This window comes from Cotesia glomerata, linkage group LG2, assembly GCF_020080835.1.
Source record: "Cotesia glomerata isolate CgM1 linkage group LG2, MPM_Cglom_v2.3, whole genome shotgun sequence".
In the NCBI taxonomy this organism is placed as follows: domain Eukaryota; kingdom Metazoa; phylum Arthropoda; class Insecta; order Hymenoptera; family Braconidae; genus Cotesia; species Cotesia glomerata.
The window spans coordinates 24,586,658-24,611,286 of record NC_058159.1 but is presented as its reverse complement, the minus strand read 5'-3'; the positions used below and the strand labels follow the sequence as shown (position 1 = coordinate 24,611,286).

At 30.5% G+C, this 24,629-nt stretch overlaps 1 protein-coding gene across 2 annotated transcripts in view; it reads left to right on the top strand.

The window, feature by feature from the left end:
• Positions 1 to 24,629, top strand: part of LOC123259870 (phosphatidylinositol 3-kinase regulatory subunit alpha) — a 48,626-nt gene that overhangs the window by 9,500 nt on the left and 14,497 nt on the right. The window contains exons 5-6 of one of the 2 annotated variants that reach the window (XM_044720644.1): positions 17,679 to 17,788; positions 23,518 to 23,652. In XM_044720644.1, the coding sequence (XP_044576579.1) occupies positions 17,679 to 17,788; positions 23,518 to 23,652 (245 nt within the window). Of the gene's footprint in view, positions 1 to 15,579; positions 17,789 to 23,517; positions 23,653 to 24,629 lie in introns of those variants that run through there. The other variant, XM_044720643.1, reaches the window with a different exon arrangement.

Genomic DNA, 24,629 nt, shown 5'->3' with positions numbered 1-24,629 from the left:
CGTTTGTGGTATTGCATCGTCTCTGTACTCCGGACAAAACTCGTATCGTTAGTTGGGGTCCTGGACTCTCGCAATACAACGCGTAATGGCCTGCACGTATTATATATATATACCAGGTCCGTAGCCTTTGGCCTTAATCGATTGAATTAAATCCATCGACCTCGAGAGTAACTCCCTCGCACTCTTGCCCACATATTTATATATACATTAAAATATCTATGTATGAAAGACTTATTCGCGACTTAGTATATATACTATATACTGGTTGTTAAGTGTATGTGTAAATATACTTTAAATTCATACATATAAGTATATATAACTACACATAAGTAATACACACAATGACCACCTTCATGCCTGTCCAACTTTCTCTCTTCATCTGCATCTTCTCCACGTCGTTTTTCATGCCGTTTTGATTCTCTTTTCTCTTGCTATATCCACTGAGTTGAATGATACTTCCAAGTTTCATACTCGATTTATTTATGTGTGTATCTATATTATACACTCGGCTCTTTACTTGCTAGTCTTTACTATGCATACGATATATTTTTAGAGACATTTTTATTAACTATATAAGTTTGAGTCATTGGAAACTTAATCTACTTTTATTACATACGTATTGGTTTATTTTTTTTTATATATATATAATGTGTACTGAAAATTGTAAAAGCGAAAATGGTCTTTAAAAATTTTATACCCTCATACCTTGGTGTGAAAATTTTTTAATATAAAATTGATATTCTACTTGAAAAATGAGAATTACTTTTGAAAAAAAAATCAATTCTCACAAGTTTGATTTTGAATTATTAAAATTTTTATAATATACATTTTTTCAAGTTTTTTGCAGTAAAAAAAAATGAACACTTTGTATAATTAAACTTTGATACCATTTGAGTTTAAAATAATTTCCATCAAACAGCTGAACAGTAATTTTTTGATAGCGTTCTATAGCAATAAATTATAGCTGAAAAATCGTTTTTACTTAAATCAAGCATATGATTTATTGAGTATATTTAAATTATTTAAATGTGAATTATAAACATATGTCGATACTTTAGTGCAGAGTACCCGTTTTTAAAACCGTTGACCTAACTAGTAATTTAAAATTGTCCCTCATGATTTATTGCATTTTACGTAAAGACCAACTGCAATGTATAATAATAGTTTGTAACACTTTAAAATAATAATAATAATAAGAAAAGTTTAAAGTTTGTCTTGGATAGTTATTAAACTTTATGCAAACTTCTGTGACTCAAATAAGTACAAATAACTAAAAATTTTTTAAATAATTAATAAGCTCTGGCGGTTATTATATCGAACATTTGTTTGTAATTATCAAGTAGCGATAGATTTTAGTTATTTTTTGTTTTAAAATTCAATTTTCACATTGTATGAAATTATTGACATAATCGTTATTCGAATTGATTTGAATTTAATTAATTTATGTAAAGTTTATATGACCTATAGAAGTTTGAGCTTAATTTATTTTCAATTAATTGGATGTTCTTGTGCTTATGAATAGCTTATAGCGGGTAAAATTTATCGATAACTATAAATTAAGTTATTTGTTCTTTTGTACCGATTAATAAAATGAAGTTACAGTGTAGGAGCTTCTGCAAAAGTTGAAGTTGACGTCGGCCCTGTAATTTAAAACGAGTTTTTTTCATCAGATAACACTTCATCGTGTTGTGTAGTGTTATTAATATAACACATGTAAAATGATTTATGTGTTTGTTTAAGCTGCAATATTTAATAAGATAGTATTTCATTGCAGTATCCTACTAAAAAAATTTTACAAAAAAGATAAATAGATATTTTTATTTTATATTAAAATCTATAAGATCACTCTTCAGCAAAATGCCGAGTAATTTCTAACATCATCAATTTGAAAATTTCAACATTTAATTTTTTCCATCAACCTCAATTTTTTATTTAGTCGTAATTACCTCCTACCTCTCTTATTTGGTATTTATTAATATAAATAAATTAAAAAAAATTACTTTACATTTTTAAGAGTAATAATTTTATCGGAAAGGTTTATTAAATGTATATGAAGAAAACAATTTTTTTTATTAGCTCTTTTATTTCCGCTGCTAAAAGTATTTTAGGTCCATTATTTTTTTTTATTTTCCATTACATCTCATTATAAAAATTTTTAAAAACGTAAAATAAACTCGAATTGAAAAATTATTAATATGAGAATTAATTTTTTTATTCTTTTATCAAACTTATTACAATTCGTGCCAACGAAAAATGAAATGTTTAGTATTATCTAGTTTAACATTTTAACACCAAATTATACCTAATTCGAAACTATGAATTCATGACAGAGCAAAATCGATTGAAAGCTTTAATAAAAAATTATTATTCTTAAAGCTGTGTTAAAAAATTACTCTTCTGAAATTATTTAAAAGAAAAAAAATTTATGAATAAAAAAAAAATTGGCGTTTATTTAAAGTCATATCCCAAAAAATGCGTCGGTAGTATAAATATATACATGAAAGTTAAGTAAGCAGTGGTGCGTATCGAACGACTGCATCTAAATAAATCTAAAATTTTCCACCAGCCATAACACTAACAATAATACTTGAAGTGAAGGATTGAAAATAATAAAAATGAATGCCAAAGTTATTATTATTTATTATATTTATTTATTGAATGAAATAATCTAATGAAACGAAAGTTCGTTAACATTTATATTTATCAAAGGTAAACTACACTTAAATTTAAAAGTTGAATATTAAAACCCTTTACGCATATGCACATACGTCCAGCATACCAAGTGTCACTGCCAAGTACACGCGCGCGCTTGCGTTACGTTGGGTGAATTTCAAAAGCATTAACGCTATATGTATTGTGTATGCACGCGAGATCCATCAGATCCACGTGCATTCGTATATGGCGCAAGCCATCAGCTTCATAATATAATACTGCTGAGCTTTACCTATACTTGCAAAAATATTTATCCGTCGGTTACATCGCTATCTGCCGAATAACTGTATAAATAATTTGCATTCATTAAATATAAATATCAATATTAATATAATTTTACATTGAATAACAGAACAATAATAATAATAATACACAGAAAAAAAAAACTTCTTGAATCAAGAAAATTTTAAGGAAGAAAAAAGTTATTTTGGAGCAAGAAGAAATTTTCTTAGCTCAAGAAACTTGGACTTCATTTAAGAAATTTTCAATTTTCCTTAATATTTTCTTGAGTCAATAAATATACCCTTCAGTAAAGAATTTTTTTTTAGTATAGTTTGAATAAATTTCACTTAATTAATTGAAGAATTTTTCGTCTTGATTCAAGATAATGAAAGTCTTTAAAATTATTTTCTTGGTTCAAGAATTTTTCTCTTAATAATAGCATTAATATTAATAATGTGATGATAAATTAATTATTAAATATAAGGTTTCGACAACGTTTGTCGACACGAGTACCGTTCCTTGAAAATTTCGATTTTTTTAATTTTTTTGTACAATTGTTAATAACGTTGTCAACTTAATCCTCACGCGATCCCGCGGCTAAGATTCATCATGTTGCATCCTTAATCGTCACGCTAGAATTGTTTTTCAAGGTCAAGGTCGTTTGTTTGTTAAAATATCTATATATAAATACACATTAAATTAAACATATATATTATTATACACGATGATATATGAATTGAACGTGAATGTTACCCGGGTATAACATTTATTATTTTAAAATAACAACAATAATGTAAAATTTATAATGATATTTTTAAAAATAAATAAATAAATAATAATAATAATCCATACATCGACAAACTTGTATTTTAACATATCGCACCGATATGCTGTTGTACTCGACAAATGTTTTATACAAGTAAAATGCATAAACCGAAACGAAAAACGACGGCTCATTGCCGCTGGTATAATCCAGAGAGATCGAAAACTTTATACATATATAGATATAATTTAATATATATAGAATGTGTGGAAGTATGCACTTTGAGGACGATGTAATGTATAAGTAAATTAGTATTGGTGTGAAATTTCAACACATATATTTATGTGGTATGCTATACGTTCACGTAACGCTGCTGTATATATTTTTAAAAGGAGGGATAAAGAACGACAATGATGTGAATTAATTTTCTTTTCACAATGTAAAAAAAAAATGCTGAGAAAAATTTTAAATAGACGGTATAAAAAATATACATATCAAAAATTTTTTTTTTATTTATGTTTAATAAAAATTATTAATTTAATAAATTAATTTACAATTATGTATGATTGTTTGAAATTTAAGGTAGCTGTATTATTAATATGTTTTATCATAGTTTTTTTTAGTGTTTAAAAATGAATTGAAAATAATCTGTAACCGATTATTAACATTAATTTATTATTCATGTATATATTAACACGACAGCAATGAATAATTTTTATTCAAGGATGAACTTGTAATGTACTTCCTACTGGTTAACATATAAAAAATTGTGATAAGATTGATTGGATATTTTTTTTTTGAGCAAAAAATTCAGCTTTGGGTCATATTATCTATTTTCATATTTTAGTTGAGCGAGATATAATGCATAGATAATAAAATTTAGTATCAAAATTTTTTTACTATATTTCGAACAATAAAAATAGTTATTGAAACTTGATTTTGATCGGTATAATTTTTTTTTGTAAGCACGAGTTTATATTTTTTAAACCGTGAGTTCGTATATTATTTTAAAAAAATTAATCGTCGATTATATATTGAGTCGTGATAATAAAAATGAACGACATGAGAAATAATTTAAAAGTAATTTAGTCATAAAATTTTTTTAACTTCCATTTACTCATGATTTTCATCATTTATAAATTATCATTATTTATCATTATTATTATTATTATTATTATTATTATTATTATTATTATTATTATTATTATTATTATTATTATTATTATTGATTACAAATTTTTATTATATAATTATTGAGCATAATACAATTGACAAACGCTATAAATATCAATAAACAATTATATTGTATTTATATAAACATCAATCCTCATAGAAACTTTGATTAAGTTAATAATTTTACTTTATTGTATATTTTTTCACATAAAACTACTCATGTGTAACAAATTAGTTCAGTAGTAAACTCGATCTGTCGGATACTCTGTAATTCGCTTATCAGATTATTCAAGTTTATTTAATATTCAAACAATTTAACACTTTCATTATTGAATCACCAATTAAATTGTTTCACACATTTTAAACTTTAAGTAAATATTAACATATAAAAAAAAGTTTTAAAAAAACCGATGTTGCATGGAATATAGTAGCGTGTATGGTAGATATATGGTAGCATGTATATCTTTGATCGTAAATCATGCATTTTGCAAGGTTCATATCTCCGTTGGTGACGCATGCGTTTAGCGAATTTTAGTGTCCGTTAAAACTGTCGTATCCCATCACGTAACACGCTCGGTAGTAAATTTTCACTAGCAAATATACCTACGCATACACATTTCGTTACTTATTTATTTATTTATCTAGTAAATTTGCACGTGCATACCCTGTAAAACTTTTTGAGTATTCACGGATTAAACAGAGCCAATGATTTTTATTTATTCAATTGTTGCGAAAGAAACTTCACTCGAGGTACTCATAAAATATTACTCTTGAAAGTGAAATAAAAGTAGCGAAAATTCATGGATTCAGTAATTTAAGATATATATGATTGATTTTCGTTATATCAAATTCGAAAAAAAGTTTTTTAATTCTTAATTATTTTAACAAATAATTTATTGATTATCAATTTTTTTTTTTTTTTTTTTTTTTTTGTCAAGTAAGAGATTATTATTGATACCAATTTTTTGCAAAGAAAATTAAAACATAATTTCTTTTTATTTTAAACATTTCATCCATAATTTTAAATTAGAATAAAAAAAATAATGTCATAATGTTAAGATAGTCAAAAAAATATACTAACATATCGAAAGTCTAATTAGCAATTTGTCTAACTCCTTATTTTTTAGAGGGTGATTTTTTAACATTTTGATGTAGTAATAATCCGAGTATGAATTATTTATATGATTATTTAAATATCTCTATTAGATATTAATGATATTAAATGGTTTTTTAAAGTGATAATAAATTTTGAACTAATTATTTTTTTTCGTACAAATAGAAGATTTTTTAAAATGGAGTTAGAAAATTTGCTAATTAGAACGTCGATATCTGTAAAATTAATTCAAACATTGTAAATCCTTGATCAAAGTACAAACTTCCCCAGTACAAAACTCCAAGTGAATTTAAACCAAAAACCCCAAATTTTTTACACTGTCTACTCACATTCTTTCACTGTGGTACTCTCTCCTGATTGTGCCTTTGATTATCATCCATGCCCGTTTGACGGGAATTATACTCGACTGCACTTGGGTATAGTGACCTCTTCCTATTTAATAATCCCCATTGTCTTTTTTCCTGTCTGTACCAAATTAAAATAATAAAAATAATGGATTTCTTGGTAAAGTATATAAACTAAATAAAAAAAAATAAAGATAAACAAAGCAGAGAAAGATAAAAAAGTAAAGCTTTCCGATTATTGTCTACAAAAGAATAGTATATGATACAGTACAGGCGATTACATAAGTCCTCCCTATCCACATAATATGGTTGCGGGCGTAGCAGGACATTGTTGTCAGTTGTTCCTGAACCGAGTTTAAAAGTTTAAACTTTTGAGAACCAAATGACACGATCAGGGGTTTGCATTTTATTTTATTTTTTTAGACGTATAAATAAATTTATACATATATATTGTCTGTAATGCACCGATAGTCCTATCGGACGAGCTGAGTGACTGTACAAACAAACAAACGGTACGATCGACGGATCGAAATCGTTGTCGGTGGGTATAGGAAAAGACTGAGGGGCAGAGGGTGTCGGTGGGTGTGGAAGAGAATGCACACGAGTGAGTTGAGCCACGGTGGCTCACGTTTTTCTCTCGTCCAAGTAAAGTATCGATCGAGCTTTGGAACGAGACCGCGAAAGGCGAGAAACAGTGTGAGCGAGGGAGCGAGTTAGCAAATATGTAAGCGAGTATGTGCGAGCGAATAAGAGAGACCGAGTAGCACTGAGAGAAAGGAAAGAATGATAAAAGATCGAGTAAGCGAGAGAGTGAATAAGAGAGATGTTATAAAGTTTTAGTGAGAGAAAGACCAGTTTCATTCTGATGTCTCGCCGGGCTCGTCTCCATAGAAATTAGCCCCGGGTGCGTTTCCGCGAACTCACCTCACCTATTCCCGGGGATATGCATGCTGTAAACATCAACGACCAAAAGAGAAAGAGGATACATTTATTTCATCCAATGTATGTATGTGTATGTGTATATATGTATCATATATTATATAGTTGTGTAGAGGTCACACAAGTAAATTAACGTTTATCCCCTTCTTTATCTTTATCTTTCTCTTTCTCTTATATTACTACTTGCGACTTAACCGCGGAACGGTGATTTATTTTTGGGGTACATTTCACTCATCAAAATGCTGCTCCGGGTACATATACGCGATATGCTCTTGTGAATTTCTACTCATTGCTAACATAACAGCTTACAGCCAACAGCTAACTTGTCACAGTAATAGTAATAGTTCAGTACTCCTATTGATACTTTAGTACTACTGACAGTTTTTCTTCTACAACTTATGGTTTTGTGTTTCGCGTGGATAAAATATATTGAACGTTTAATTTTTATGAAAAGAAAATCTCGAAGTAGTATAAATATTTTTTATCGAGAAAAATTAATGAGATTTGTAATAATCATGGATGAAATTGAAATTTTTTTTTAAACTATACGGAAAAAGGAGGAATTGAAAAATGATTTTTTTTGGAGTAATGAGTGGAGTTCTAAATAAAAAAAAAACCGAAAAAATGTCATTTTTATCAAATAAAATTTTAAGTATTGATTTTTACAGTTTTTAAACGTACTTTTTATAGAGTTTGTAAAAATTTAATTTTCAAATTATTTTTCCAATTTTTTGTTCGAGGCACCCACCTTTTATGAGTGTACCGTAAAGAGTAACTTTTCAATTATTTTGTTTTTATAAGTACACTGATAAAAAAATAAACTTGATTTAAGAAAAAAAAATAATTTTAAAGAATTTCTTTGTTCTGAGTCAATACAGTAAATTTACTCAAACCAAGAAAAAATTTTTAGTTAAAAAATTTTAGTATTTAATTCAAAATTATTTTCCTTTTATTCAAAAAGATTTCAATTTTCCTACACTGAAAAAAAAAAAAATTCTTGATTAGAGTGTAAATTTTCTTGGCTCAAGAAAATATTAAAGAAGATTGAAAATTTCTTGAATGAAAAATTTTCTTGAGTCAAGAAAATTTCTTCTTGCTCCAAAATAACTTTTGTCTTCCTTAAAATTTTCTTGGTGCAAGAAATTTTTTTTCTGTGTAAACATTATTTGATTCAAGATAATATTTTGTGTATTATTATTAAAAATATATAAATACTTTTAAACAAATAAATTTATGGTGTCTCTTTATTAGACTTGAATATTTTGCAATCAATAATACTTTTTTTTTTATAACCACTATCAAAATCAATAGATCTAATTTTGTTAAAAATATTTTTTATAAAGAATATTTTTACTTTCTTTACAGAAAAAAAAATCAAAAAACTATGAAACAATTTATCTTAAAGACTATTAAGCTTAACACCACATGGCCAGCTTTACATCAGATAAAGATAAGGCTATTCCTAGTCCTATTAAACATACCGTGCTCTCATCAGTGCATAGGAATTAAGAATCTGTAATTTATAGCGTAAGTTGCGTTGACAAAGACCCATAGTTCGATGTAGTTAATTGTCGCGATTAAGGTAAGATGTTTAGACTTGTCTACCAACAAAAGTTGAACGAAAAAAGATTATTGCTTTGTGTTTCATATTTATTATTATTTCCACCATAAATGTTAATTTCTTTTTTATTTTCTTTCCCTTTCATCCATCTCTCTTTCTCTGGCCATTATTTTGGTTCCTCGTACATCCGTACACCCATATATCAACGAGCCATTAATCATACCCATTTTTCCTCGATATTTAAACCCATTTATAAATTTTGCAATATCCCAATTCTATTTTGCGTGCTCTATGAGCTCGAGTTTTTACAATAGCTGTATGTCAGTTTTAGTGATATTTCATGCCAAAAATATCTTTTTGTTTTTTTAATTTCAATAACTCATATATGAGTGTTATATATAACATGTTATATATAACATTTGGTCAGGGATCGATCTCCATACATAACAGCACCCCGACACATATATCTATACATTAAAGCCTTTCAATATCTCTCGCTATATTTTTATTATTATTATTATTATTATTATCATACATTTTTTGTGTTATTCGTATTCTTCAAATTCTCTTTTATTTTGCACGTGAGTGCGTACAGACTTGATGAGACTCGACATTCGTGCAGATCGACCGAGTGGCGACCGGGTCGGCAATCGAGCGAAAAACCACCAGCAGCGGGTCGTGTCTCTCCTCATGCTAGTTGATGATGTCGCACATGCGCGAATCCCCTTGGTTTCATCGCTAATACATGTACACACACACACACATATGTACACCTTCACACACGTTGCTTGTTGTAACTCGGGTAACTTTGATTTGTAATCGTGAAGACTCGGTGTTTAAAGAAGGAGGTAGAGTGTACAGCCGGAAACGTCCGAGCCCTGTTCGACCGAACCAGGTCCGTAACTACTTAACTGGCAAGGGTAGCTTAGCTGTTTGCAGCTCCGGAAAAAAATATCTTCCAACCTCCAATCGATTCAATTCTCAATTCCCCTGTGTTACCAAGTGTCACACTGTACTTCCATACTTCTATATAACATATAAATATATATGAACACATATGTACAAATATACATACATATAAATAGAAAACTTTGACATTTTTTCATTCATTCGCATAATGGGTGATTCATTTTTTCTCCTTTGCCTTGCCTCATATTCTTCTTTTACCAAAGAAAATCTATTATTGTCTATTGTTTAAAATTGTCTATATCTGATTGATTAATTCAACCAGATTTATATCGGACATCAGACCGGTTCTTAAATTAAAAATTTAATACATTCATTATGATAGTTACAACTTATAAATCTAGTTATTTATTAACTTTGAAATTATATTGCACTTAAACAATTCTTTATCAGAGATCTGGCAAGTAATGAGACTTTATCTACTATTAATTTAACCTTGGCTTGTAATTTTTAATGCAGTGATCCCCGTGTCGTTTTTTATTTTATTTAGGCATGTATACATGCATATATGATTTTGTTTTATTTATTATATTATTTTATTGGTGTGTGTACTGCATCGCATTAAATTACAAATAGGTAGTTTGATAATCGTAAAACCGGGCTCCTGTTTCACATCTTCAACCATGACCCTCCAGAAAGTTGCTTTTCACTTTCATACTCCCGTATCAGCCCGTTTCTATTCTATTCTTTTGAGTGTTATATAGTTACGTATACACATCTGTACCTATACATTTATATATTTATACGCGTGTATAAGTATAAGTATCTGTATGTTTGAGTAAATCGCCACATATTGCTTGAGAACAATATGTGTGTAATATTACAATACATTCATATATTACAAGAATGTATGTGGATAGTTGTAATATAATGTGAGGTTTGGCATTTATAATCGGAGCGGAAACAAGATGATGATAATGCCTTTGTAACATAGATTACTTGAGTGACAGATTTATTGTCGAATGCACTTTAATGATTTCAATTTTTAGATTATACAAATATATTTGATTTTTATTTTATTTTATCATTAAATACTATTGATTTTTTAATAAAATTCACTTCGAATAACTTTTTTATTCGAATTAAAGTCTATAAACAGAATAAAATATAAGTAATATGTATAAGATTAATATTTAAGTGAATTTATCGATGAGACTTGAGACTAAATAAACAATAAAAAAAAAATCATAAAATTAATCATTTGTCAGGATGCTCACAAGTTTGTACAAATCGTTATTCCGACTCGCTATTTGACTTCCCGTTCAACAATGACATCCTCTCTTTTATATATATATAAAAAAATATATATACACACACACATTCATATATAAAAATTTTTTTTATATCATTTATTTTCTCTCGACCATTTCCTCAATGAAACTACTGTATCTTGTCTAAAAAATAAAGCTCTGAAAAAGTAGTAGAGTATATTTCTATTCGTAAAAAGGGAAATCCCGTGTGAGGACATGACCCTGTAAAATCCAGGGGATGGAAATTTCCCAAAAGTAATAAAATAAAAATCTTTCTCCTGGTTTAACAACTGAACCAACTCGTGGCACCTTAAGCACGGGGTTCTCGGAATAAATTCGCACAGCATTGACTGACAAAAGGCCACGAACGTAACCGAACATTCGCGAGATCGAGCGAGTGTGCCTTTGTGTGTGTGACTGTATTATTACAGCATACAACACACAGAAACATAATACAGCAGTAGTAGTAGTGTAAGTACCAGTTGGGTAGAAACGGTCGCGGTTTTGGGGATAGAAGTTACAGCACAAACTATGGCTATTAACTGAACACCACGGACCGGCCGGTCAGCTGTAAGCCGAGTCATTTGACTGTTATACAATCGTCCAGTAGCTTAAAACCCTTGACATGCCTGTAAAAAAATTTTAATCATAATTTCAATATTTTTTACTTATTTATTTCTTATCAAAATTTGAATAATAATTTATAAATAATATTGCATTGATATTTATATGGATAAAAGTACATAGAGTTGGAGTGTGCTCACTAATCAAGGGCGATTGAGAGACTGGGTACGGAGATTGCTGGACGGAGAAGGAGTAACGGTGAATAAATTTGAAAGAGAGAGAAGAGTATTGATGTAGATAGAGACCTGGGTAAAGAGAAAAGATGTTAGATGTCGTGGATACGAGGGAGATGGTTAAATTAAACTCACCCGTCTATAGATATATACTATCGCACACGTGTGTGTCTTTTATTACAATCGGAGTGTGTGTGAGCGAGTGAGCGAGTGAGCGAGTGGGAATTAGTGTTGGATTTAAAAGATGGCAGCTAGAGCGAGAGAAGGGAAGGTAATGGCAGTATTGCCAGTACATTGAAAGCAGGCCCAGGGAAATCCGGCGCACCGAGTACGAATACGAGGGCGATTCGTATTCGTATAAGTACGTATAACAGGAACGAGCGAATAGAGCGAGCTACCAACCAACCAACCAACCAACCAACACCAATACTACCAAGGGGATTGATATAGGAGTTAGGAGTGAAGACGGCAGTGGGAAGCAGCACCAGCATTTGAGTTTGTGAGACAGCCAGTCCTCGTCGGTCGACATTACGACACGGATCGCCGCCACCGTGTTCGCTCACAAACGAGATTCGACTCGACGACGGGTACATCTCAACGGGTTTTAAGACAAGAGTTTGCCGGATTATATATATTTTATTGTCAAGTCGCGTATATGTATATTATATATATATAAATGTATATATGCTTTTTAACTCACTTATGCATTGACATTTTGTCTGGTATCGGGTTTAAAAGACTATTAAAAAATATATATTAAAAATATTAAATAGTTATTGCTATTGATTGATTTTTATCAAGACTAATTATTTAAAATAGTTGGAGTAATAATTGTAATCTAATAATAACTATTTCGAGGTGGATTATTGAAGAAAATAGCAAAAAGGAGTACTGATTAAAGTTACTGGTTGGCTTTTATCGACACACAATATAATATTTGATTATTTAATATAATAATAATAGTAATTATTGTTATTACTATAATATTTTATCAATAAGGAGTAAAACTAAAGGACAAGAGACCGGCAGGCTGATCTCAGAATTAAACAACGAGGCATAAGCTCACATCACACATTATCGTGACGACGTGCTTACAAATGAGAGACCAGAAGATAAAATAAAATAAGAAACGCGGTTGACAGTCAGTGTAAGCGTTTTTAAATTGTAATTGTTATTATTTAATATTTTTTATCTCTATCTGTTACTATGTATGTATGTGTAGATAGAGTTAAGAGCCGCTGTAAATGAGAGGAAAAGTGTTTTATACAAACGTGCGACAGGTTCGTGAATTCACGGTTGTCAGGTGGATTAAACACCTATAAAGTGGACTTTTTTTTACTTATAAATAATAAATTAAAACTTAATAAGTAATATTCAAAGTTTGAACAATGAATTTTATAATTTTTTACAGAAAATACCAGAGAAGATAGGAGCGTGCGCGAATAACCCAGTACAGTGATTAAGGAGGAGATGTGATATATTTAAACATTCATTTCTCAGGTATACACGGATTTTTAATAAATATGCCGATCGAAGATTTTATTGAGTGACAAACATTTTAATTTATTATTTTAAATAAATAATACTCACTGACTGGTTATTGTGAACTGATGGTTTGTTAAAAATTTCATTTCAATTTTCTCGTCAGATTAATTAATTTATGTTGCACTTGTAAGTAGTATGTGTATGGTTAATGGATGACGATATTTATTATCCGTAAGGAGACAATGCGGCTGATATGAGCAAAGTAATGAGTGTCCAGTGAAGTAGAAAAATCAACGTACGTCAGTGGAGGTAGACCCGCCGGGGCTGTGCAAGAATAAGAGAAGAAATAAGTGTTATGCATTATACAGTTCCTCAACTGATCTAGTGTCAGTAGATGCACCCACATTGTATCTGTATATGTATCAGTGTGGAGTGATTTTTCTTACAATAGTCCGCTGATGAACGGGCTGACTACTGCTGTCTATGTCTGTATTATATCTGCTCCGCTCTTACCGACCGGTTGCTTGCTTGTTGGTTGGCTTATCGTAATCTGCTGATAACTCACGAGATCCTTCCACTAGTTCACTCCTTTTTTGGTTAAATAAAATATTCATAATTATCACCAGGATTATTTATGTGAAAGTTTTGGATTTGGATGAAAATTATAAGAAAAAATTATTTTTAGAATATCAAGTAAACTGTGCTGAATAACCTTCAAGTCCAACTTTAATCTCAGATAAAAAAAGTGCAAAAAAAAAAAAATGAGTGAATCGTCTTAACGATCACAGAGAAGAGTCAGTGCTTGAGAGTAGAGTTGGCAAACTCAGTGCTTGTGGCTGTTGTATGTTAAAGTTTTTTTTATTTTTCAAACTCTGGTATAAGCTATCCTCGTCTAGTGACTCGTGGTGGACGAGACTGTTTCGCCGGGAGGTATTGCGACATAAAGGCTTGCCTGTGAATTTCAGTTGGAAAAAAAAATAGAGATAGCGAGTACCTAACGGTGAGGAGCGAAAAAGAGAATAAGAATAAAGAAAAATAAAATAAAAAAAAATTTATATATATTAACGAGTTTGGAGTGGGATAAAGGCCAGGCTACGGTGGGCTTACAGCAATGACCTTCGAGAGTACGAGGCCGTTAAAATCATTGGGTTTCCGCGTGGAACACAAGATTAGGACGATAGTCAACAGAATAAGCATTAGATTGAACGATTTATAGTTGATGTGAGGCCTCGTCCAACAAACATATCTCCATTGTAGAGATAAATATAATATATATATATATATACATACATACATATGAATATATATATATATATATATGTATATATTATATACAATACATATTATTAGCTGAAAAGGTGTCTAAGCCAGTAATGATTCAGTTAAATTTTTGAATTTAATTTATTTATGTTGGACATATTGTTTAAATAGTTTTGTTGAAATAAAAATAATTGTTTGGAGAAGAAAATTAGTCGGCAAAGGTGGAAGGTGGACTTGGACTGGGAGTGACGGTTGCACCTCTGAGAAGGCACCTCGTATCTCGAATAATCCTTTGGTACCTCGTGGTATGAACGGAGAAGAAGAGATTCCTTAGGCATATCATCTTGATCGAGACCGTTCCTTGCCAACCTCTATGGAATACTGCGCCGAAGAATAGTATGTACCCGCCTTTTAAAAACCGGTTTCGTTCAGCTTCGTGAAACTCGCGTTTACATTGGTCGCTTTGTGGGAAGAAGCATGAGTTTTAAAATAATAATAATAATGATAATGACGATGATGATGATAAAAAAATAATATTAAAAAAAAACTGAATTTACGCAAGGACACACTCAACAGACTCTCTTGTTAATGTTAATAGCAATCGAGAACGAAGAATAGCGGATGAGGAACACACTTTTGTGCCGAATAAAGTCGACACACCAGTACTAATAATAATAATAATAATATCCTCATCAATAAAGAGAAATAAATTGAAAGAGGAAGAAAGGGAACGGGTAATTTTTTTTATTCTCATCATCGAGAAGATTGTAAAAAGTTTGGAATTTTTTAGCGTTGAAAGTGATTTGATTGAGTGTCGACGTGTGTCTCTTGGAGGTTGTCTATTGAGTTGCCTTCTGGTGGATGCCTGTATACGTGATAGAATTCACCATATGCCAAATAAAAAAAAATAATTTATAAATAAATAAATATATATATATATATATATATATATATATATATAAATAAATAAATAAATAAATAAATAAATAAATAAATAAATAAATAAATAGTGATAAACGCGATGACAATGGAGCTAAATTGTTCAAGTGAAGCTCAAGATTTATTTGGAGGTGGTCAACGCAGTGTCGATCGTTGCAAAACTTAATATATCTATATACATAAACATATATATATATATATATATATATATGTATATATATATATACATGTATATATAATAGTTTTATAAAATATCTAATGATCAGTTATATTGTCTTGTTTAGTGATGAAGCAGACGGCGAATTCGCCTACAACTGCCCAAGTGCAGTCATTAGTTTTAATCGGAAGAATAAGACAAGATCTCTATCGGCGTTCAGCTGAATCTGATCCAGTTATTGTCGAGGATCACAATTCTTGTTCAACTAGGTCATTAATATCATCATCGGAGATTAAGGACCAGCACCATAACAGTTCACCAAAAAAAGATGACCACCAGCAGGATTCAAAAGCTAAAACACCACCGGGAATGTCGAGAATTTTAGAGGTTGATGCCGACAATTATATGCTGCGCAAAGGTTCTTCTTCGTCCAGTGGTACCAGCAACGGTGTCGTTGTCACCTCAACAACCACCAGCGGGCCGATGTCCTCGGTGGTACCAAATCTCGTGACAACGAGTCCCACCACCGGTAATACCAATAATACAATCAGCCCCTCAAGTAATATTGTCGCCGATACGATCGTTATCGGAGCCCAATCCGAGCACAGTCAATCGCGCTTTACTTTAAATAATTCCAACAGTAACAGTACCAATAATAATAATAATAATATTAGTAATAATACAAATAACAATAATAATAATAGTAATAATAGCAACAGCAACAATAATTGGAAATCCAACAATAGCTCCTCATCCTTATACTCCAGTTCAGAATCGGGATCAGGTTCAGGATCAGATGTAACAGGAATAGTAACACCGGATTATAATAATTCAATTAAGAATTCAATATCTTCATCAACGAGCACGTGCGAAAACTCGGCATGCGCCTCGTCACCCGGCAACGAGACCGGCCAATCGTTAACGTCCTTCACCGCGCAACACCACCCGGAGCAGCCGCATGGAAACGGTGACTTGGAGAAACGTTCCTCGAGGTCGCGGGGCGGCGCCACAGGCGTTCAACGTCGCTCAGCGAGTCAAACGCAAATGAGCAACACGACAGTCGGCAGCTGTGACTCCACTTCTCCCATCTTATCCGCAAACAACACCAACATCACCACTTGTACCACCAGCAGCAGCAGCACCACCACCACCACTACCAGTATCACCATTAATACCAGTTCTAGTACCAGTACCAGTAACAGTACAGTCTCAACTACAATTACTACCAGCAATAGCAAAAGCATCAGCACCAGTAATACCGACAATAGCAGTAGCAATTCCTCTTCAGCAGCTCTCCTCACTTCCTCCTGTTACGGCCATCAAGGCAATGGCAAGACACGTCTTCCGGAAAAAATATTCGATACGGTCCTCTTCAACGCCCTGACAACACAGAATTTATTGCAAAATAATACTAATAGTAATAATAATATTAACAATAAAGCACAATTGACTGATATTCAGTTGATGAAATTTAGTGATAATAATTCGCGTATAAAATCGTCGGAGTGGACGGTGGAGAACGCCGGTAGTGAGCTAAATGTTGATAGTAACAGTATCCAGCTACAGCTTAAACAGCAGCATGTATCATGCGCACGACCTCTTTCTTTTCACCGGCACATGTGTTGGTGCACTAGCGCTAGTAAAGTCGTCCTGGTCCCAACAAATTCTAGCAATGAGCAACAAACTAATGTCGACAAGGTCGACAGGCTCATTGAACTCCCCGGTGTTGATTCTGGTCAGGTTCTCAAAGTCAAAGAGAGTTTTAATAATTGTGATGAACAGCAGTTGTTAACCCGGAGCAATAATATCGTTAATTACAAAAGTATTAACGGTATTATTTGTAATACAAGAAATAGTAATGGGGTTGTTGATAACAATAATGCTAATAACAAACAGTTTAAAATATTAAATACACATCATCGACACAATAATGTTATTGATAGTAATAAATTTTCAAGTCTCTGTTGTTGTATGTGTGGATCTATTTGTCCTACAGAGTGTCACGCCTGTTTCCACATTGTTTGCAAGGAGTTCAGCGGTCAGCACTTGTGCCAGTGGATCCCGAAGGGTCATGCATTGCCGGGGCAAGTTTACGATGTAGAAAAGGTGAGTTTTTTTTTCTTTCTTCAACTTTAATATTTTTATTTTTTAGTCAATACACACACAATTTTTATTTCGTCCTTATCTTTATTGCGCTGTAAGTATTTATACTCTTCAAATAAGATTTTGATTATCTTGAAAGAACGTAAATCTCTTAAATACTACGTCTTAGTAATTATAATTACAATTACGTTTACTTTATTTAAGATTTTTTTCTCATTAACATTAATCGCAAGGGTTATCCGATGAGGACCTCGTCGCACTAGGGTGTGTAACGTGTCGCGAGCATTGAACCGATTTCTCAGACCGAGGTCATTCTCTTAAGAACAATATATGTAACAATAATAATTATACATACTCACTTACGTTCTTATTAATACAGATATGTTCAGCAAACAATTGAAATGTTTCAAGTGTATTATATGTATGGAGTATAGTAATCAAACGATGTCATTCACACTCGGTTTTCTGCTCTGAAATTCTTACAGTTTATTAAAAAAAAAAAAAAAACATGTAGGAAAAAAAATAATTTTGTTTGAAGCATAGATACATACTCATTTCCTGAATTTATTTACCGTATAAATTATTCAAACACTCATTGTATATACACACATTCTCTTTTATTTATGCATATACACGGTTTTGTTAGTCATACGTTAATACATTATTATCACACAGACATATATACAGATGTATGTAAATTTAAAGACACATTGCGTTTGCAATGTCATCTGAAATCATGGAGAGATAGCTCAGTGTTATCAAGTGCACCAAAGTCGTTTTTACATTTACAATAATAAACTCCAGTTTATTTATAATTTAATAATAATATTAATATTTATTGTATACTGTATAAATTGTTGGTGTGAAAACAGTTCTAAAAAATATTTTGGTGTTTTTTAACCGTAGATGTTTTAATTTTGTATCATTTAAATTTTAAGTTTGTTGCAAAAATTTTACAAGTGATTTCAAATTTTAATGAATACTTTTATACTATTACTCCAAAAATTTTCATTAATAATCCAAAATTTTCATTAATAAATATTTGGTAAGTTTTTTCTTCTCAAGAAATAGATTGTGTGAATTTTTAAATTTTGTTTCAATAATTCGTCGATAAAAAGTCTGATATTTACGATTTACATCATAATTTTTGGATACATGAAAATTCGTAACGAAAAAAATGTCTCGTGACTAGAAAATAAAATACTATATTCACACCAGCCCAGAGTAATTTTTACAGTGTACATAATATACATATAAATCTCTGGAACGTAAAAAGAAAAAATTTATTTTATACTTTTAATAAAATATAAACCATTTGACATTTATACACGCTTAATGTATTTTTATCGCGGCAATCGTACAGTATACAGTATACAGTCAACTGATAGATTTGAGTATATAGACTCGGGTATTTATTTACTCAGCCTAAGACCACACACACTTAAATTTTTCTACAAGACTTAACATAACAGATATAATATTAATACACGTATGTGTATATTACAATGTAATAATAGATATCAAAGGCAACGAACGTGGTTTTACTATAAACGATCGTATAGCTTCTAAAGAAATCTTAATTTTTGGTATTTTGGGGTAAAGCGCTTGTGCTTAAGTTCAGCATTTAGCTAACTAAACTTAAGTTTTTATAAAATTCAACTTGCTTCTGTTTAATTTGCTGGACCAGAAAATAGCCAGTGATCGTTTAGTTGTGTTACGAAATGAAATTGAGATTGGATACAACATCTGATCCAGCAGCAAGTCACCAAGGGAAAAATATAAGAGAACTCAAGCAAGCGAAAGGTGCACAATGTACCGAGTTATAGCTCCGGTGGCTTTTTTTCATTTGCCCCCCGTACTCGGCGCCATCGTCGTTGTCGTCGTCGTCGTCATCGTTCACTTACGTGTAGATGTACATACATATATCCATGTACAAGTGTTTAAAACACTCTATAAATGTATTTGTAGCTTGAAAACTTTATGGGCTGCCCTAGAAAGCCGTAAAACTGGTGGCATTCTCGTTAAACTCGATGATTTAAGTCCAATTGATATCGTCTTGTATGATTTTATATTTTTTAGTTTAAAATTTTAAACATCAAAGTTTAAAATTGCAGAGGAAAATAGATCAAAAGAGAATTTTTGATGAAAAATAAAATATAAAAAAAATGATGCAATATAAATATTTATTAAAAAATCGGTTCTGCGCATGCATATACCATACTATCGATAATACGTTCTGAATATCGGCAAATGGCTTCTAGTTTACGATATATCGAAATTATTACACAGGAAAACATTTAATACTTATGAAATTCAAATGAGCTTAACAGCCAGAACTTGATCGAGCATATTTATATATAAAGATATAGGTATATTATGAATTTTTTAAATATAATTACACGGTGTGTATATTAACGTTAATAAATTAAACACCGGTAACTTGTTGGCATTAATTTTTTTCTATATACTATTTGCCAATTAGCATTTAACTTATTCGAATGACAGAACTCTATAAATTAAATATCTATCAATATTTATTGTCTTTACGATATCAGACTGTAAATTAACGCTCACACCGACTAACACACCAAAAAATCGCTTTTAAAATTTTTAATTATATACTAAAATAGATTAGCGGGTAATTAATCATTATTACTAGTTAGCCGTTAACATTAGATACTTGAATTTATTTTAATTTTTAGTATTTAATTTATTAACAGTCTATTGAAAATTATCGAATGCAAATTTAATTTTTTAATTTTAAATTAAATATTTTTAATTGGTGGCGTAGATAATTATAATTATATAGTGATCGTTTATTTAATGGTACAATTAGTATAATCCACTATAAGTATGAAACAGAATAAAATTAGTTACCGGCCGTTAGGAGCTATTAAAAAAGCATTAAAGAGTTTTTATCTGTGAGTCATTTTTACACCAATTATTGGTAATCATTTTTTTACACTTGGAAAATTAATTTTTTCTCATCATTAAAAGTACCTGCTATTACTATTTAAGTATTTATTTTGATATAATTCAATAAAATAAGTTAAGTAAATTTTTTATTTTGAATAGTATCATCACAAATAGTACAGAATGATTAATGAGTAACTAAGACGCGCTGACAGTAAATTTCATTTGTGTCTACTGGACGTCTCTACAAATTATCCTTGAAAAGTACATTAGTAACAACGAATGTACAAATCAAGAGATTAGTTAGAGGACTAATAGATAACATTTTAGAGAAAAATAAAACAACTGTCCTTAAGATTAATTTAAGGAGTATGTATGAATGATTGAGAATCTCAAATAAACATTTTATATTTTTATTAAATGATTAAGAATAAATAATAGTAAATTTTTAAACTATTTGTGATAAAAAATTTTGTTTGAAAATTTAAATAGTAATTTAAAAAATTTCAAAATTTATTTTATAATTAAATAATTATTAAACTTTTAAAATTATAATTTATTAATACTGTTTGTTTTAAAATTTGATTTGTGATTTATTGAATTAAAAAAAAAATTAAGTATAATTTATAAAATTTAAATATTGATTAAATTCAACTTTATATAATAGTTAAGATTAAAAATTAAAATCATAAATTTTTTCATAAATTAACAGCGTTAAAAAATTGGCAATCTTAAAAACAGATAAAAAGAATTGAAAAGTTATTCAACTTGACCAAAAATAAAAATCTTTAACTGAATAAAAAAAAAGACGTTTCACAACAGTTTGAGTTGGTTCAGAATAGCCCAGATATGAAATAAGCAAAAGAAAAGGATGATTTATAAGTGACCTATACGGAGCATATCTAAATCCATCCACCAATTTGTTTAAAATCCATTAATATTTTAATAACTTACTCATTATTTACAAACATAAATCAATAATTTTATCTGGTGTGTATCACTGTAGACATTTAAAAAGCAAATTTACTTTGAGAATGAAAAGTAGGTGGTACCTTTCGTTGAAAGACACGCCTGTGAACAAGAGCTCATCAATTAATAGCATTGATTCCGATTGAGGCATTCGTTCATTTTATTTCATTTCATTTCTTTTCATTTAATTTCATCCCATCTCATCTCTCATTTTATTTTCTCTCTTTCATTTATTGCCACTGCCTGAACCGCTCTTTCTGCTTCTGCTTCTGCTTCTGCTTCTACTTCTGCTTCTGCTTCTGCTTCTGCTTATGCTTCTGATGATAGCTTATTGAGCCAGATCAAAGTAATGTAAAATTACAACTGTAATTTGCGGGTCCCTAGTATCATCTAATTGACTTTATATTTTTTCTTCATAATTAAAGGCGAAATGAGCTTTCAGTTTTTATAAAATAAAATAAAACAAACCGAATACTAATATAAATAAAAATAAAAATTAATGCAGTAATTTGGCAGTAGTTAACCAACACATAACCATAAAAGTTGTATTATCTACCGATGTACTTACGGTATATGATTTTGCGATTGCTTTATCATTTGGTTCAGTTGGACAATGTTCCCTCAGAGATTCTGCAAACCACTAAAGAAAACTAAAACTGTAAATAAAAAAAAGAAGATAATAATTATAATGATGATAATAAAGAAGAAGAAGAAGAAGAAGAAGAAAAAGAAGAAGAAGAAGAATTAAAGTAGGCGGAGACCTTCGCTATAGACTCGATGTTGAGCTACTGATGTTACTTGTCTTTATAGATTTTTTTGTCTATTTCTCCTCTGTATTAAACATTCACCAGAGTTGAAGAGTAGAGAGGTAATTTCAGACTAAACTAGTTGACTGATAACCCGTTCAGTTTGTGGACTGCTAAAAAAAGTATCGTAAAAAAGTGATTGAGGCTCAGCAAAAAAGTACAAAGCAGAAGAATAAGAAGAAGAGGAGACAAATGATGTAGATATAGACGCCTGTACTGGACACACACACACACACACACACACACACACACACACACACACACACACACACACACACACACACACACACACACACACACACAGCCAAGTGGTCAATTTTGAATTTATTCTGTTTATTGCTTAAACATAAATAAAGTTATTTTTTTTCCGTACTAGTTGTTCGCACCAAGTTTAAGCTAATCCTCATTAACTGTTCATCACTTGTGCCAGTTGGCAATTTCCTTAAAGTTATTCGCCGACCTTTAATTCATTATCCCTAGTTGACCTGTACTGGCAATCTACCAAATTTAAATAAGGGTTTGGATTAATACAAGGAGAATTGCTCTCAGTGGGCATGGTTGTTATCTCACCATAGTCCTGTTATGTTATGTAGTTTAATATTTATTTTCGATTTATTACTAAACTTTCACTCTCAGTCATTAATTTTATTTTGCAAAGTGAGATATTATTTATACAAAAAAAAAAAAAAAAAAAAAAATACAAGTGAATAAATTTAATAATTAACTTATACTGTCGCTTTTTGTTTCATAAGTAATATACACAAGAAGTTGAAAATCACGTTCGTTTGACGCCCAGTTTGCACCGCAAATGACAGTTTAACTAGTCAAGGTTTCCAAGTTAATATCGGATAAGCTAATTGATTTTGCGCGGTCTATTAAACTGATTGATAGTACCAGCCTCTTTTGATCACAACAATACACACTATTTTTTTCCTTAATTATGTACATACGTATTTATTTTATTTAAATATAAATCTAAATCTAATCTTCCTGCATTGTCTCATTTTACTTATGTATATATTTATATATTTATATTCATTGCAGCCCGTCAACGAATGGACATCGCTGAATGTCGTTGAATGGATGTCGGCCCTAAATCTATACCGCTATGCAGACGTCTTCAAGTCTAAGGACATCAAAGGCGCCGATCTTATTCATTTGGATCGGGATAAGCTGATGGTGAGCTTAATTATTTATACTTAAATAAATAAAATAAATTAATCTAGTTAAACTTGTATCTCGTATTTTACTTATCTAACTAATAAAACTTACAAGTTTTTTTTTTTATTATTTTTTTCTGTAGCTATTTTATGGTGTATTTTTTCTTGGGTTGTTTCTAATCGTTTTGTGAAAAAAAATGTACAAGGGTGGCAGGCACCGTCGAAGCATTAAACTTGCGAAGCGAAAGGTCGAGCGATAAAGACGGCAAGCGGTTTTCTGTGGATCGTTATTAGCTCAGTTTTACGATCATTCGCTCGCTCTGGTACTCGGATATCCCCGTTTGGTTCTCTCTTTACTACTCTCGACCTGGACCGTTATGTTCTCTACTACGTTATACCACTGCGGGTTGTCTTCTCTTTTGCTACAGTAGTTTTCGAGATAAAGCAATAAAATGAACAACCAAAGAGCCAACTAACGATTCAGATATACAAAACTAAATATTCTATTCTATTGGCTTTAATACATACACACATTTACATTCACATTCTATCCATACACATGCTCATCATATAATAATCAAATCAGTATCGAGATTTTTAATGCCTCTTGAAGGTTCTCAAGATTATTTTTTTTTTTTTTTTAATATTATTCAAATTACTCGCTTACACTTAATCAATTGAAGGTCTCATAGGCTATTAAATTCACAACTTTAAATAATAATAGTTCTTATGTTTTAGTACATTAATGGAAAATTTTATTCAATTAATTAGCAATAAAAATTTGTGAAACTAAGGATAATTTGAATGAAACTTTTAAAAGGATTAATTGTAGGTTCAGAGCTTATCAAAAACTCGTATACGGAGAAAAAAGTATTGCTATTATAGCGATCCAGTGGATCGTGAACGAAGTATCGTGATTAGCTCAAAACAGTATTGTCATATTCACCATACGAATACAGTTATGCTCGAAACAGTGAATACTGAATACCACGCTCA